This window comes from Coregonus clupeaformis, chromosome 20, assembly GCF_020615455.1.
Source record: "Coregonus clupeaformis isolate EN_2021a chromosome 20, ASM2061545v1, whole genome shotgun sequence".
Classification (NCBI taxonomy): Eukaryota; Metazoa; Chordata; class Actinopteri; order Salmoniformes; family Salmonidae; genus Coregonus; species Coregonus clupeaformis.
The window spans coordinates 55,591,345-55,608,844 of NC_059211.1; the positions used below are offsets into that span (position 1 = coordinate 55,591,345).

At 44.2% G+C, this 17,500-nt stretch overlaps 1 protein-coding gene across 3 annotated transcripts in view; it reads left to right on the forward strand.

Annotated features, from left to right (window-relative positions):
- The window catches only part of LOC121534163 (sushi, nidogen and EGF-like domain-containing protein 1), a 77,304-nt gene that overhangs the window by 51,050 nt on the left and 8,754 nt on the right, over positions 1-17,500 (forward strand). For 2 of the 3 annotated variants that reach the window (XM_041840685.2, XM_041840687.2), the window contains exons 17-25: positions 5,823-5,936; positions 6,420-6,533; positions 7,060-7,176; positions 7,353-7,447; positions 9,896-10,106; positions 10,702-10,885; positions 11,480-11,592; positions 16,647-16,925; positions 17,118-17,235. In XM_041840685.2, the coding sequence (XP_041696619.1) occupies positions 5,823-5,936; positions 6,420-6,533; positions 7,060-7,176; positions 7,353-7,447; positions 9,896-10,106; positions 10,702-10,885; positions 11,480-11,592; positions 16,647-16,925; positions 17,118-17,235 (1,345 nt within the window). Of the gene's footprint in view, positions 1-5,822; positions 5,937-6,419; positions 6,534-7,059; positions 7,177-7,352; positions 7,448-9,895; positions 10,107-10,701; positions 10,886-11,479; positions 11,593-16,646; positions 16,926-17,117; positions 17,236-17,500 lie in introns of those variants that run through there. The other variant, XR_005994548.2, reaches the window with a different exon arrangement.

The window sequence follows — 17,500 nt, forward strand, 5'->3', positions numbered from 1 at the left end:
GTGAAGACATCAAAACTATGAAATAACACATATGTAATCATGTAGTAACCAAAAAAGTGTGAAACAAATCTAAATGTATTTGAGATTCTTTAAAAAGCCACCCTTTGCCTTGATGACAGCTTTCACACTCTTGGCGTTCTCTCAACCAGCTTCATGAGGTAGTCACCTGGAATGCATTTCAATTAACAGGTGTGCCTTCTTAAAAGTTCATTTGTGGAATTTCTTTCCTTCTTAATGCAGAAGATAGCCCAATTTGGTAGAAGACCAAGTCCATATTATGGCAAGAACAGCTCAAATAAGCAAAGAGAAACGACAGTCCATCATTACTTTAAGACATGAAGGTCAGTCAATACGGAACATTTCAAGAACTTTTAAAGTTTCTTCAAGTGCAGTCGCAAAACCCATCATGCGCTATAATGAAACTGGCTCTCATAAGGACCGCCACAGGAATGGAAGACCCAGAGTTACCTCTGCTGCAGAGGATAAGTTCATTAGAGTTAGCAGCCTCAGAAATTGCAGCCCAAATAAATGCTTCACAGAGTTCAAGTCACAGACACATCTCAACATCAACTGTTCAGAGGGGACTGTGTGAATCAGGCCTTCATGGTCGAATTGCTGCAAAGAAACCACTACTAAAGGACACCAATAATAAGAAGAGACCTGCTTGGGCCAAGAAACACGAGCAATGGACATTAGACCAGTGGAAATTTGTCCTTTGGTCTGGAGTCCAAATTTGAGATTTTTGGTTCCAACCGCTGTGTCTGTGTGAGAAGCGGTGTGGGTGAACGGATGATCTCCGTGTGACACTCTGGCTCTATGGACTTTTATTTTGAGCCAGGGTTGTTATTTTTCTGTTGGGTGTATTTCTATGTTTGCTTTTCTGTTGGGTTGGTTTCTATGTTTGGTCATTGACTCCCAATCGGAGGTAACGAGTGTCAGCTGTCGGCTCGTTATCTCTGATTGGGAGCCATATTTAAACTGTTGTGTTTCACTGTGTGTTGGTGGGTTTTTGTTCCATGTTTCTGTCAGTGTTACAGAGGACTTCACTATCGTCATTTGTTGTTTTTCGTGGTTGCTTTATTAAATAAAGTCATCATGTTCACTCCACGCGCTGCGTATTGGTCCGCTTCTTCAGACGATCGTGACACTCCGCATGTATATTTCCGACCGTAAAGCATGGAGGAGGAGGTGTTATAGTGTGGGGGTGCTTTGCTGGTGACACTGCCTGTGATTTATTTAGAATTCAAGGCACACTTAACAAGCATGGCTACCACAGCATTCTGCAGTGAAATGCCATCCCATCTGGTTTGCGCTTAGTGGGACTATCATTTGTTTTTCAACAGGACAATGACCCAACACACCTCCAGGCTGTGTAAGGGCTATTTTACTAAGAAGGAGAGTGATGGAGTGCTGCATCAGATGACCTGGCCTCCACAATCCCAAGACCTCAACCCAATTGAGGTGGTTTGGGATGAGTCGGACGGCGGAGTGAAGGGAAAGTAGCCAACAAGTGCTCAGCATATGTGGGAACTCCTTCAAGACTGTTGGAAAAGCATTCCAGGTGAAGCTGGTTGAGAGAATGCCAAGAGTGTGAAAGCTGTCATCAAGACAAAGGGTGGCTATTTGAAGAATCTCAAATCTCAAATATATTTTTTGATTTGTTTAACACTTTTTTTGGTTACTACAAGATTCCATATGTGTTATTTCATAGTCTACAATGTAGAAAATAGTAAAAATAAAGAAAAGCCCTTGAATGAGTAGGTGTGTCCAAATTTTGACTGGTACTGTAGTCACAGCGGTGTATATTCCCCCTCAAGGAACTACGCTGGACTTTATTTTATGCTGAGGCCGCATTTATTGTAGCTGGGGATTTTAACAAAGCAAATTTGAGGAAAACGCTACCGATGTTCTATCAACACATTGACTGTAGTACTCGCTTAGGAAAAACACTAGATCGCTGCTACTCGCCTTTTCCAGATGCCTACAAGGCCCTCCCCCGCCATCTCTTCGGCAAATCAGATCACGACTCCATTTTGCTCCTCCCTTCCTATAGGCAGAAACTCAAACAGGAAGTACCCATGCTAAGGTCTATTCAACACTGGTCTGACCAATCGGAATCCATGCTTCAAAATTGTTTTGATCACGCGGACTCTGAGTCACCTTGCCATTTAACCATGGCAAGGTGACTGGGAATATGGTTGAATACAAACAGTGTAGTTATTCCCTCCATAAGGCAATCAAACAGGCAAAACATCAGTACAGAGACAAAGTGGAGTCGCAATTCAATGGCTCAGACACGAGACGTATGTGGCAGGGACTCCAGACAATCCCGGATTACAGAGGGAAAACCAGCCACGTCGCAGACACCAACGTCTTGCTTCCGGACAAGCTAAACATCTTCTTTGCCCGCTTTGAGGATAACACAGTGCCACCAACGCGGCCCGCTCCCAAGGACTGTGGGCTCTTGTTCTCCGTGGCCAACGTGAGTAAGACATTTAAGCGTGTTAACCCTCGCAACGCTGCTGGCCCAGACGGCATTCCTAGCCGTGTCCTCAGAGAATGCGCAGACCAGCTGGCTGGAGTGTTTACGGACATATTTAATCTCTCCCTATCCCAGTCTGCTGTCCCCACTTGCTTCAAGATGTCCACCATTGTTCCTGTACTCAAGAAAGCAAAGGTAACTGAACTAAATGACTATCGCCCCGTAGCACTCACTTCTGTCATCATGAAGTGCTTTGAGAGGCTAGTTAAGGATCATATCACCTCTACCTTACCTGACCATGACCCACTTCAATTTGCTTACCGCCCCAATAGATCCACAGACACTGCAATCGCCATCGCACTGGACACTGCCCTATCCCATCTGGACAAGGGGAATACCTACGTCAGAATGCTGTTCATTGACTATATTTCAGCCTTCAACACCATAGTACCCTCCAAGCTCATCATTAAGCTAGGGACCCTGGATCTGAACCCCGCCCTGTGCAACTGGGTCATGGACTTCCTGACGGGCCGCCCCCAGGTAGTGAAGGTAGGAAACAACACCTCCACTTCGCTGATCCTCAACACTGGGGCCCCACAAGTGTGCATGCTCAGCCCCCTCCTGTACTCCCTGTTCACCCATGACTGCGTGGCCAAGCACGCCTCCAACTCAATCATCAAGTTTGCAGACGACACAACAGTAGTAGGCCTGATAACCAACAATGACGAGACAGCCTACAGGGAGGAGGTGAGGGCCTTGGGAGTGTGGTGCCAGGAAAATAACCTCTCCCTCAACGTCAACAAAACGAAGGTGCTGATCGTGGACTTCAGGAAACAGCAGAGGGAGCACACCCCTATCCACATCGACGGGACCGCAGTGGAGAAGGTGGAAAGCTTCAAGTTCCTTGGCGTACACATCACTGACAAACTGAAATGGTCCACCCACACAGATAGTGTGGTGAAGAAGGCGCAACACCACATTTGGCTTGTCCCCTAAGACACTCAGAACCTTTTACAGATGAACAATTGAGAGCATCCTGTCGGGCTGTATCACCGCCTGGTACGGCAACTGCACCGCCCGCAACCGCAGGGCTCTCCAGAGGGTGGTACGGTCTGCCCAACGCATCACCGGGGGCAAACTGCCTGCTCTCCAGGACACATACAGCACCCAATGTCACAGGAAGGCCAAAAAGATCACCAAGGACATCAACCACCCGAGCCACAGCCTGTTCACCCCGTTATCATCCAGAACGCAAGATCAGTACAGGTTATAATGTTAAATAACCATCACTAGTCGTCTACCACCCGGTTACTGAACCCTGCACCTTTAGAGGCTGCTGCTCTATATACATAGACATGGAATCACTAGTCACTTTAATAATGTTTACATACTGCTTTACTCATTTAATGTATATACTGTATTCTATTCTACTGTATTTTAGTCAATGCCACTCCGACATTGCTCGATCTAATATTTATATATTTCTTAATTCCATTCTTTTACTTTTAGATTTGTGTGTATGTTGTGAATTGTTAGATACTACTGCGCTGTTGGAGCTAGGAACACAAGCATTTCGTTACACCCGCGATAACATCTGGTAAATATGTATATGTGACCAATAAAATATGATTTGATTTAGTAAAGTCCTACGGGCCCTGGTCAAAAGTAGTGCACTAAATAGGGAATAGGGTGTAATTTGCGACTCGTCTCTAAATCTCACACTGGCCTGTTTGGTTTAGTGTACTCAAATGTTTGTTTGTTTATGTAGAGATCAGTGAGTGTTTGTCCCAGCCCTGTCTGAACGGAGGGACATGTAGGGACAGGGTGGCAGCCTGCCTGTGTGAGTGTGATGAAGGCTTCAGAAATATTGTCATCAGATTACAGATAAAAAAAATTTTTAAACTGGATGATTACTTCTTGGATTACTTTAAATTAAAAAAGTATGTTTGGGCAAATATACACATTTCTGTTTTCTCAACAACGTTCAATTCAGCATTGAAAAAAGGTGCAAGTTGAAGTTTGTTCCACCTGAGCGAGTCTGACCACAAGTCAGAGACCACTACGAAGACACACCAAATGATGACCACCAATCAGAGACCACTATGAAGACACACCTAATGATCACACCAAATGATGACCACCAATCAGAGACCACTATGATGACACACCAAATGATGACCACCAGTCAGAGACCACTATGATGACACACCAAATGATGACCACCAGTCAGAGACCACTATGATGACACACCAAATGATGACCACCAGTCAGAGACCACTATGATGACACACCAAATGATGACCACCAGTCAGAGACCACTATGATGACACACCAAATGATGACCACCAGTCAGAGACCTCTATGATGACACACCAAATGATGACCACCAATCAGAGACCTCTATGATGACACACCAAATGATGACCACCAGTCAGAGACCTCTATGATGACACACCAAATGATGACCACCAATCAGAGACCACTATGATGACACACCAAATGATGACCACCAATCAGAGACCACTATGATGACACACCTAATGATGACCACCAATCAGAGACCACTATGATGACACACCAAATGATGACCACCAATCAGAGACCACTATGATGACACACCAAATGATGACCACCAATCAGAGACCACTATGATGACACACCAAATGATGACCACCAATCAGAGACCACTATGATGACACACCAAATGATGACCACCAATCAGAGACCACTATGATGACACACCAAATGATGACCACCAATCAGAGACCACTATGATGACACACCAAATGATGACCACCAATCAGAGACCACTATGATGACACACCTAATGATGACCACCAATCAGAGACTACTATGATGACACACCAAATGATGACCACCAATCAGAGACCACTATGATGACACACCAAATGATGACCACCAATCAGAGACCACTATGATGACACACCAAATGATGACCACCAATCAGAGACCACTATGATGACACACCTAATGATGACCACCAATCAGAGACCTCTATGATGACACACCAAATGATGACCACCAATCAGAGACCTCTATGATGACACTCCAAATGTGTTTGATGGATCCTTTTTGTCCTCTTCTAATGCCTCTTAAGGGGAAAGTAATCCAAAAGTAACTGAAAGTAATCAGATTACGTTACTGAGTTTGGATAATCCAAAAGTTACGTTACTGATTACAATTTTGGACATGTAACTGATTACATTTAGAAAGTAACCTACCCAACCCTGTGTGTGTGTCTGTGCATGATTGTGTGTATGTTTATAAGTGTGTGTGTGTGTGTGTGTGTGTGTGTGTGTGTGTTTTCATGTCCTCTCAGATGTGGATGAGTGTCTGTCGGAGCCCTGTAAACACGGCGGAACATGTGAGGATCAGCCTGGATCCTACTCCTGCCACTGCCAACAGGGCTTCATGGGACAAGACTGTGAGATTGGTACAGAACTCACTCTCTCTGGGGCCATGTGCATCGAATGTCTCAGAGTGGCAGCGCTGAGCCAGGATCAGGTCTCCCCTGTCCATGTATCTTTTATTCATTATGATCTAAAAGTCAACACTGATCCAAAATCAGCACCTCCTATCGAGACGTTTGATGCATACGTTCCCTGCTCTCATGTTTCTCAACTGATGGAGAAATAACCCTTAGTCTTGGGCTGGGTAGGAGCCTAGCGGTTAAAAGGCTGGGCCAGTAACTGAAAGGTCGCTGGTTCAAATCCCCAAGCTGACTAAGTGAAATCTATTGATGTACCCTTGAGCAAGGCACTTAACCCTTAATTGCTCAGGATAAGAGCGTCTGCTAAATGACTAAAATGTGTATCATTTTAAGGAGTTTTTTTATACTTAGGTACACTATCGGCCCACATAATCTCAGCTGTATTTCCAGTTGTATCCCTCCAGTGACTGAGTGTTGTCTCTCCAGAGAAGGACAGGTGTGAGTCCAACCCCTGTCTGAACGGCGGTGTGTGTCGAGGCTACAGGAAGAACCACCTGTGTGTCTGTAAAGAAGGGTTCTTTGGGGACCACTGCCAGTCACGTGAGTAGAGCTACACCGGTGGCGTCTGAAATGGCACCCTATTCCCTGTACAGTGCACTACTGTTGACCAGGGCCTATGTAGGGAATAGGGTGCCATTTCAGTGGAGGCTGGTGAGGGGAGGACGGCTCATAATCCCGTGTAGCTCAGTTGGTAGGGCATGGCGCTTGCAACGCCAGGGTTGTGGGTTCGATTCCCCAGGTGGGGGGTCAGTATGAAAAAAAAAGAAAAAAAAGTATGCACTAACTAACTGTAAGTCGCTCTGGATAAGATCGTCTGTTAAATGACTAAAATGTAAAATGTGAAATGGAACAGAGAGAATGGAACGGCATCAAAACACCTGGAAACCATGGAAACCACGTGTTTGATGTATTTGATACCATTCCACCGATTCTACTCCAGACATTACCACGAGCCCGTCCTCCCCAAATTAAGGCGCCACCAACCTCCTGTGGTGCCATTTGGGGACGCAGTCTCTTGTAACAGAACATCACATCATGGTGATGGCTGGTCTCTGTCTCCCCCTAGTGGAGAATCCCTGTGTACTGCAGCCGTGTGGGAACAGAGGCCTCTGCCATAGCAACAGGAGAGGGAACTACTGCTGTGCATGCAGAGTGGGACACACAGGCAAGGACTGTGAGAGAGGTGAGAGTCAATCGCGTTCAGCTATCTTATCTACTATCAATTATCTTATTGGTGTTTGATTCAAGAAACCCGTAAAATTCAATAGAAAATCAATAAATTAATTAATCAATTAATCAATTTACCAAGTCTATTCTTTGTGGTAGAAATAACCAATTCTACGTTACCACTGTTCCCAGACCTGTTGCCTCCCTCTGGTCTGCGTGTCCTACTGGTGGAGGAGGATGAGGTGGTGCTGCGCTGGGACCTGCCGGACCCCTCCTCTCAGAGCCTGGTCAGTTTAATTCATACGTTACTTAGTTAACCCATTGAGGTCAGAATACCTCTTTCACCAGGGAGACCAGAGCGCTATACTACTAAGCTAGATCAATGAGTTAGACAGATTACTTTTGATAAGCGATTCATTACACCGTGCCCATTTCAAGCTTATTTTAAAGAATATATATATATGTTGTTTTAGAATATTCAGACAAGTCAGCTGGCTAACTCATTTTATCCTAACGTGTGGTACAGGCTCTAGTCAAAAGTAGTGCACTATATAGGGAATAGGGTGCCATTTGGGACACATCATGAAACCTTTAACCTTGAATACCTATTCATGGGTTGCACCTCCATCACTCGGTTGCGTCGTTGCCATTGTTACTGTATCAACATTCTACAGATGCCGCAGCATGTCTTCCTGAACGGGGGGCTGACTGTTTCTTCACAATTACACTACCTGGGAACGAAATGACATTGCTAAAGTCGACAAATAATTAGCAGAAAACAACTTTGCCGTCATTGTGATGTCGTCAAGTTTACTTTAGAGAGATTGCAATGTTGCCATGAGCTAGCAAAGTTTTTTTCAGAAATAGCTAGCAATGCTAACGTTAGCTAGCTAAAATATCAGTGCTCTCCCCTCAATCTTAGATACAGTTGAAGTCGGAAGTTTACATACACTTAGGTTGGAGTCATTAAAACTCGTTTTTCAACCACTCCACAAATTTCTTGTTAACAAACTATAGTTTTGGCAAGTTGGTTAGGACATCTACTTTGTGCATGACACAAGTAATTTTTCCAACAATTGTTTACAGACAGATTATTTCACTTAAAATTCACTGTATCACAAGTCCAGTGGGTCAGAAGTTTACATACACTAAGTTGACTGTGCCTTTAAACAGCTTAGAAAATTCCAGAAAATGATGTAATGGCTTTAGAAGCTTCTGATAGGCTAATTGACATCATTTGAGTCAATTGGAGGTGTACCTGTGGATGTATTTCAAGGCCTACCTTCAAACTCAGTGTCTCTTTGCTTGACATCATGGGAAAATCAAAAGAAATCAGCCAATAAAATAATTGTAGACCTCCATAAGTCTGGTTCATCCTTGGGAGCAATTTCCAAACACCTGAAGGTACCACGTTCATCTGTACAAACAATAGTACGCAAGTATAAACACCATGGGACCACGCAGCCGTCATACCGCTCAGGAAGGAGACGTGTTCTGTCTCCTAGAGATGAACGTAATTTGGTGCGAAAAGTGCAAATCAATCCCAGAACAACAGCAAAGGACCTTGTGAAGATGCTGGAGGAAACAGGTACAAAAGTATCTATTTCCACAGTAAAACGAGTCCTATATCGACATAACCTGAAAGGCCGCTCAGCAAGGAAGAAGCCACTGCTCCAAAACCGCCATAAAAAAGCCAGACTATGATTTACAACTGCACATGGGGACAAAGATCATACTTTTTGAAGAAATGTCCTCTGGTCTGATGAAACACAAATAGAACTGTTTGGCCATAATGACCATCGTTATGTTTGGAGGAAAAAGGGGGATGCTTGCAAGCCGAAGAACACCATCCCAACCGTGCAGCACGGGGGTGGCAGCGTCATGCTGTGGGGGTGCTTTGCTGCAAGAGGGACTGGTGCACTTCACAAAATAGATGGCATCATGAGGAAGGAAAATGATGTGGATATATTGAAGCAACATCAGTCAGGAAGTTAAAGCTTGGTCGCAAATGGGTCTTCCAAATGGACAATGACCCCGAGCATACTTCCAAAGTTGTGGCAAAATGGCTTATGGACAACAAAGTCAAGGTATTGGAGTGGCCATCACAAAGCCCTGACCTCAATCCTATAGAACATTTGTGGGCAGAACTGAAAAAGCGTGTGCGAGCAAGGAGGCCTACAAACCTGACTCAGTTACACCAGCTCTGTCAGGAGGAATGGGCCAAAATTCACCCAACTTATTGTGGGAAGCTTGTGGAAGGCTACCCGAAATGTTTGACCCAAGTTAAACAATTTAAAGGCATTGCTACCAAATACTAATTGAGCGTATGTAAACTTCTGACCCACTGGGAATGTGATGAAAGAAATAAAAGCTGAAATAAATCATTCTCTCTACTATTATTCTGACATGTCACATTCTTAAAATAAAGTGGTGATCCTAACTGACCTAAGACAGGGAATTTTTACTAGGATTAAATGTCAGGAATTGTGAAAAACAGAGTTTAAATGTATTTGGCTAAGGTGTATGTAAACTTCCGACTTCAACTGTAGTTAACTAAAGTTACACTGCCTCGAAAGTCAACCTGGCGACATTTGAAATATAATCGTGTTTCCAAGCCACAGTAATGCACTTCAGCACCTATTGAGACTGCATTGAGTAGAAAGCTCTCCTGGGCTTCAGTCCTTAAAACGAACGTTCAAAACAATATTGTGACGAAACGTGCAACCCATGAATAGGTCAGTGGCTTCGCTGTGACCTACGCCCCTCTGGATCTCCTGGACCGCGGCAGTGGAACCAGGAAGACGGACTTCCTTGACAAGAAGCAGTCCACCTATCAGCTGCAGGGCCTGGTGCCTGGCCTGCTCTACAACATCTCGACCTTCTCTGTGAAACGAAACACCAACAGCAACGATATCAGCCAGCCAGCCGTCGCACTCATACGCACCAGTGAGTGGACTGTGACTGCTTCAGTGCAGTGACAATGTCACTGTTTTATGTATACTGTACAGTAGTTTAGAATATGTGGACTATTTGATGTGTGTGTGTGTGTGTGTGTGTGTGTGTGTGTGTGTGTGTGTGTGTGTGTGTGTGTGTGTGTGTGTGTGTGTGTGCGTGTATACTAACTGACTGTGTGTGTGTGTGTGCGTGTGTATACTGACCTGTGTGTGTGTGTGTGTGTGTGTGTGTGTGTGTGTGTGTGTGTGTGTGTGTGTGTGTGTGTGTGCGTGCGTGTATACTGACCTGTGTGTGTGTGTGTGCGTGTGTATACTGACCTGTGTGTGTGTGTGTGTGTGTGTGTGTGTGTGTGTGTGTGTGTGTGTGTGTGTGTGTGTGTGTGTGTGTGTGTGTGTGTGTGTATACTGACCTGTGTGTGTGTGTGTGTGTGTGTGTGTGTGTGTGTGTGTGTGTGTGTGTGTGTGTGTGTGTGTGTGTGTGTGTGTGTGTGTGTGTGTGTGTGTGTGTGTGTGTGTGTGTGTGTGTGTGTGTGTGTGTGTGTGTGCGTGCGTGTGTATACTGACCTGTGTGTCTCTCTCTGTGTCAGGGCCGCGGCGGGCTGATCAGCTGCAGGTAGTTAACGTATCGTCCTCCCAGGTATGGCTGAGGTGGCTGGTTCAGGCTTCTCATCATGCTACTGTCAGCCAGGTGCGCCTCTCCCTGGTCCCCTGGGACGGTAGTGGAGTTCGCACCGCCCTGCTCAACACCAGCACCATGGAATATGCCTTCAGGTTCTGCTCCATTCAACACCATTATCACTAGGTTTCTTGGTCTGTCCACTGGGGACTTGGAAAGACTCATGAGACCATAGGCCTACTGGTCTAATGCCCATGAGGGGGTAGTCTGGGCAGAGCATGATGTATTTGGTGGTGGTGACCCAAAAAGAGTTGAGAACCACTGATTTACAGCCTGCAATACTGATTATGTCCACTAGAAGCCACTGTATAACTATCACATAGTATTACTTTCTAGATCAGTGGTTCCCAACCTTTTTCGGTTACTGTTCCACCAACTGAATTTTGCTCTGCCCAGAGTACCTCTGAAGTACCCCCTCTTGCATTTTACCAGTAGGCCTATGGTCTCAAGAGTCTTCTCAATAATCCCCTGTGGATAGGCCAAGTACCCCCAGGGTTCCTAGTACCCCTGCTTGAGAACCACTGTTCTAGGGCACTGTCTGCACCGCAATACACATGTTATCCAGTAGAAGGCGCTGTGAAGCCAATGCTGATAAATCTCCATAGACCGTAGCAGGTGAGACGATGTTAGTTTTTGAGTCATTTTGCATGACTGGGATTTCTGTCTGTGTGTGTTTCTTCCCTCCTCAGCTCTCTGCTCCCTGGCCAGATGTACACAGTGGATGTTCTAACTCAGAGCGGGATCAGACCAGACGAGTTACCCTCCACCAGTCACTCAGCTGGGCCGCTGCAAGTCTGGACCCGTATGTCATCACGTCTCATACATCAATCAATCAATCAGTCAGTCAATCAATCAGTCAGTCAGTCAGTCAGTCAGTCAATCAATCAAACATTTTTTTAATAAAGCCCTTTTTTACATCAGCAGTTGTTACAAAGTGCTTTACAGATACCCAGCCAAAAAACCCCAAAGAGCCAGCAAGGCCGAAGCAGACACGCAATGAACCTCAGGAATTCACTATGCATTCGTTTAGCATCTGGAAACATCCCCATCCTAACATAGATAGTCTTGTCTCCATCGCAGAGGGATTCATTATTAATTAATTCACCTGAGACAAGACACTTAAAGATGACCACTCTTATTAGAAAATGTGATCAGGATCAACTGTCAGGATCAGGATCAACTGTCAGGATCAGGATCAACTGTCACGATCAGGATCAACTGTCAGGATCAGGATCAACTGTCACGATCAAGATCAACTGTCACGATCAGGATCAACTGTCACAATCAAGATCAACTGTCAGGATCAACTGTCAGGATCAGGATCAACTGTCAGGATCAGGATCAACTGTCAGGATCAGGATAAACTGTCACGATCAAGATCAAATGTCAGGATCAGGATCAACTGTCACGATCAGGATCAACTGTCAGGATCAGGATCAACTGTCAGGATCAAGATCAACTGTCACGATCAGGATCAACTGTCACGATCAGGATCAACTGTCATGATCAGGATCAACTGTCAGGATCAGAATCAACTGTCAGGATCAGGATCAACTGTCACGATCAAGATCAACTCTCAGGATCAGGATCAACTGTCACGATCAGGATCAACTGTCAGGATCAAGATCAACTGTCAGGATCACGATCAACTGTCAGGATCAAGATCAACTGTCAGGATCAGGATCAACTGTCAGGATCAACTGTCAGGATCAGGATCAACTCTCAGGATCAGGATCAACTGTCAGGATCAGGATCAACTGTCAGGATCAGGATCAACTGTCAGGATCAGGATCAACTGTCACGATCAGGATCAACTGTCAGGATCAGGATCAACTGTCACGATCAAGATCAACTGTCACGATCAAGATCAACTGTCAGGATCAGGATCAACTGTCAGGATCAAGATCAACTGTCAGGATCAGGATCAACTGTCAGGATCAGGATCAACTGTCAGGATCAGGATCAACTGTCACGATCAGGATCAACTCTCAGGATCAGGATCAACTGGCACTTTAATTTTCATGACTGATCAAAACTAGTTCTCATGGCTCTCTCTTGTCCCTCTGCAGCTGACATGGTGAGCAATATGTTTGGAACGTCGAATCGCAATAAAATCACAGTATCGAATCGCAATACATATTTATAGGTTGCGCTTCCTTCATTTGGTCGCGTCGTGCCGTTGTATTGAACGTTCTCAAGCTGCTCTCTACCGGCGGCACCATAGTGGTGCCTTAAAGGGGTGATACGACCAGTCATTCTGGACGGAGGCTGACTACTGTTTAGTCTAAATTACACTATAGTGCCTGGAAATACCATGACGTTACTAAAGTAGTCAAATATTTAGTAGGAAACAACTTTGCCAGCATTATCATGTCGTCAAATTTACTTTACATCAAAATGATAACTAAAGGTTTTCCTAATAATTATTTGCCTCCTTATGAATGGCATTGTATTTCCAAGCCACTGTAATTCAATTTGGAAGAAATCTTCATCCGCTCTCATTGATGATGCATTGAGTAGAATGCTCAGTCAGGCATCAGTCCAAAATGAACGTTCAGAACAATATTGTGACGAAACATGAAACCATGAATAGAATCATGAGAATCGTGAGAATCGTGAGAATCGTGAGAATCGTGAGAATCGTGAGAATCGCAATCCATCTAGTGATAATATCATAGGTCCCTGGCAATGTCCAGCCCTAAGGAATTCACATCTGTTGACCGTCTGTTGACCGTCTGTTGACCGTCTGTTGACCGTCTGTTGACCGTCTGTTGAGCTTCTGTTGAGCATCTGTTGGCCGTATGTTGACCGTCTGTTGACCGTCTGTTGAGCGTCTGTTGAGCATCTGTTGACCATCTGTTGACCGTCTGTTGACCGTCTGTTGAGCATCTGTTGACCGTCTGTTGACCATCTGTTGAGCATCCGTTGACCGTCTGTTGACCGTCTGTTGACCATCTGTTGACCGTCTGTTGACCGTCTCTTGACCGTCTGTTGACCATCTGTTGAGCATCTGTTGGCCGTCTGTTGACCATCTGTTGAGCATCTGTTGACCGTCTGTTGACCATCTGTTGAGCATCCTTTGACCGTCTGTTGAGCATCTGTTGACCGTCTGTTGACCGTCTGTTGAGCATCTGCTGACCATCATCACACAAGACACAGTAGCTGCTCAATGCGATCAAGATGAACTGTCAGGAATCAAAGATCAACTGTCAGACTTGTATCACTGCATTCACACAGAGTTACAATGACCTAGGATCCTAGTATATTCCCTCACTGTGCTGGTGTAACACAGTTGGAAATGCATCCCTTGTTTATTGTGAGTTTCACCTAAATTGATCCAATCCTGAAAACTTTAACAATCTTGTCTTTATTCCTTCCATAGGGTCTAAACTAGAGGTCTTCACGGGTCCAAAAAGTTGGACCCGTTCTGAAATGGATCCGTGGCTTTAACACCAGACCCGATATGCATAAATACATTTTCTAAAAACCGAGACCCGTTCCGAATGGACCTGAGGACAGTCAGACCCAATTCCGAAAAGGACAGTGGAAAAACAGACACAAACAGACCCGTGCTGGTTCGGATCTGAGAGACCCGTTCAGATCCAAGAGTAGAAAGAGAGAGAGAAAGAAACCTGCAACTTGGGTCAGCGCCATCAATAAACAAGACATATTGGCCCAATAATCCACAGGTCCGTGTCCTTAAAAACTGCCTATAACAAATTACCAAAAAAAAACGATTTGTTGTGTTTTGTTGTGTAGGCTAGCATATGCAAAACTGTAGTCTATTGTTTTATTGGTTTTTTACTTTCCTAAAACAATAATTGTCCACCTCACGGTTCAGCTGTCGGAGAGTTGAGCGCTAAATTGCATCAGGGCATTGCATGCATATAGGTCTATAGACGTCCACTGTATGAAATTCATATAAAAACATATATATTAAAGGCAGACAAGCATCGTCCTCGCCCTAGAAAGAGAGAGAAAGGCCGGCGACGTGTTCCCAACGTCAACATGGACGTCTTTATCCCTGTCAGATAGGCTGCTACTGCTATACAGATATAGGCGTACAGAAGGAGGCAAATTCTTACATTTTCTATCAGAATATATTTGATAAAGATAAGCATTATATTGTTAGATTAAAGGAGTGACTCTGGTAGGCCTGAAACACTCTTCCTCACCTCAAGTCCAACTGTGGGAGTGAGTTGGAGCGCCGGTGCGTACCGCTTTCATTGGCCTGCAGTAGCTAACCCTAATAATAGTAACACCAAACCAAACCTTCACAAGAGTTGCTTAACTTTATTAAGGTCATATCTAAAGTAAGTCAAGTCATTGTTTACAGGGAAAAATACGAGCAGGATGTTATATCGCGGCAAACACAGCATTACAGTATTTTTGGCCAAAGACAATGGCTCAACAGAATATTTTTTTTAAAAACACTTGAGAACCGGTTTAAACCTTCACAAAAGTTCTGAACAGGCTAGATTGCAGCAATTACCAAGAAAGGGTAGTGCCTAACGTATGCAACAAATGACAGCAATAGGCTAATTATATTTATTTTACAGAAGGCCTAGGATACTTATAACCTATCTTAAACTAAATACGGAGCACGCAATTAAAAAGACAGATCAAACTTTAATTTAGCCAACGAAAATGTCTCAACAGAATGAAACAAAACACGTTTAGCATATTTAAAGAACTGGTTTAGATGATTAAATAGACCTACAATAATAACAATGATATACAATAATAATAATGATACAACTAATTATTATAAATACGAAAAAAATAAGAAAAAAAAAGTTACAAATAATAGCCACACCACAGCAAACCTTCACAAAAGTTGCTTAACTTTATTAAGGTCATATCAAAAGTCAAGTCATTGTTTGAACAGTCTAGGCTTATATTGCAGCTGTTCCCAACAAAGGTGACTGCCTACCTTCAGGCCTACCCAACACATGACAGCAATAGGCTAATGCTCTTTATTTAACAGGCCTGCTTGTAACCTTAAACTGAATACGGAGCACAAAATTAAAAAGAAAATGTATCAATATAATGAAATGAAACACTTTTTGCATAGGCTATTAAAATAACTGTTTTAGATTATTAAATAGGCCTACAATAAAAATAATAATAATAATAATAATAATAATAATAATAATAATATTTATATTTATAATAATAATAATAATTATTATTATTATTATTATTATTATAACAATAATAATAATTATTATTATTGTTATTATAATAATTATAATAATTATAATAATTATAATAATAATGGTTTACAATAATAATAATGAAAAAAACAATTCATAATACGAAAATAAATAATAAAAGGTAGAAAATGAAATCAAACCTGAATAGCGAGTTGCTCCATCTGGCTTCACCGACGTTCTTCTCTTTCTCCACTATAATATAAAAACGTGTCCTCAAGGACGTTCCCCTCGTCGGCTTCTGTTCACTCTTTCTCCTCTAACTTTAGTTTTGCTTCGATGAAAAGGCCAAGGCTTCTTTCTCTCTCTCCCCCCTCAGCAGCACGTGAGGTGAGCAGCCAGTAACGGTTTCAGCTGGACGTTTTATTGAGCTGCAATTGGCTGACACGGATAACGAGCTCGCACAGTTCTCATCACACAAACTAAATGAACAGAGTCGTCAGGTCCAGTCGGGTCCCATTGGGGTCCAGTCGGTAAATCAATTTTAATTGCACATACCCGAAACCTTTGGCAATTATGTCAGACCCGAATCAGATCCGAGACAAAAGTCTGAATTTAGGACCCGGAGCTGGGTTCTGTAGGACCTCTAGTCTGTTTCTATCAGCAGACAGACAGACTGTCCTCTCTGTTCCGCCCCCCCCAGGACCCCTCCCCCCTCAGAACCTGTCTCTGTCCCATGTGACCTCCAACTCTGCCCAGGTGACGTGGGACCGCCACCCCAGGAACCTGCCAGACGGCTTCGTGGTCAATGTGACGCGAGGCCTGAGCACCCGGAGTCGCTTCCTACCCAATGGGAAACTGCGGACGTATACCCTGAGAGAGCTTTCCCCGGGGCAGCACTACCACCTAGCCCTCGTGGCTGTTAGGAACACAGGACAGGAACAGATCCACAGTGTACCACAACACCTGGCCTTCACCACGTGTGAGTGCTCTGCTCCCACCCCGTGCCACAGGCTACTGCTCTACACCTGACTTCTGCTTAGAGCCCAGAATGAGACAGGAACCAACTCGAAACGTCTACCATCTAGGACTGTCGTTTTGACTGGTTTCAGTCTGAAAGCTTTCCTTTACCGCTACCTATGCAACTAACTTTTTTAAACTTTTTCTGGACCAGTGCCGATGGAGGAGCGATGGGGAGGGAGGACGAGGGAGAGCCAGGGAACCCTAGCCCCGTCTGAACCCCAGGACCTGGGGGTGGCTGCAGAGAGAGAGAACTCTGAAGAGATGCCCAGGTGAGTGAGTGATTGAGTGAGTGAGTGAGTGAGTGAGTGAGTGAGTGAGTGAGTGAGTGAGTGAGTGAGTGAGTGAGTGAGTGAGTGAGTGAGTGAGTGAGTGAGTGAGTGAGTGAGTGAGTGAGTGATTGGGGGTTAGGTTATTAAGACTGTGAGACATTAGAGCACAGTGTTACACTGCTGAGTTGTAACCAGACTATTTAGTGCTAACTAGACAAGGTTGGTTCTCTCAAGCTCTACCTGTCTGTCTCTGTTTAAGCTTCGG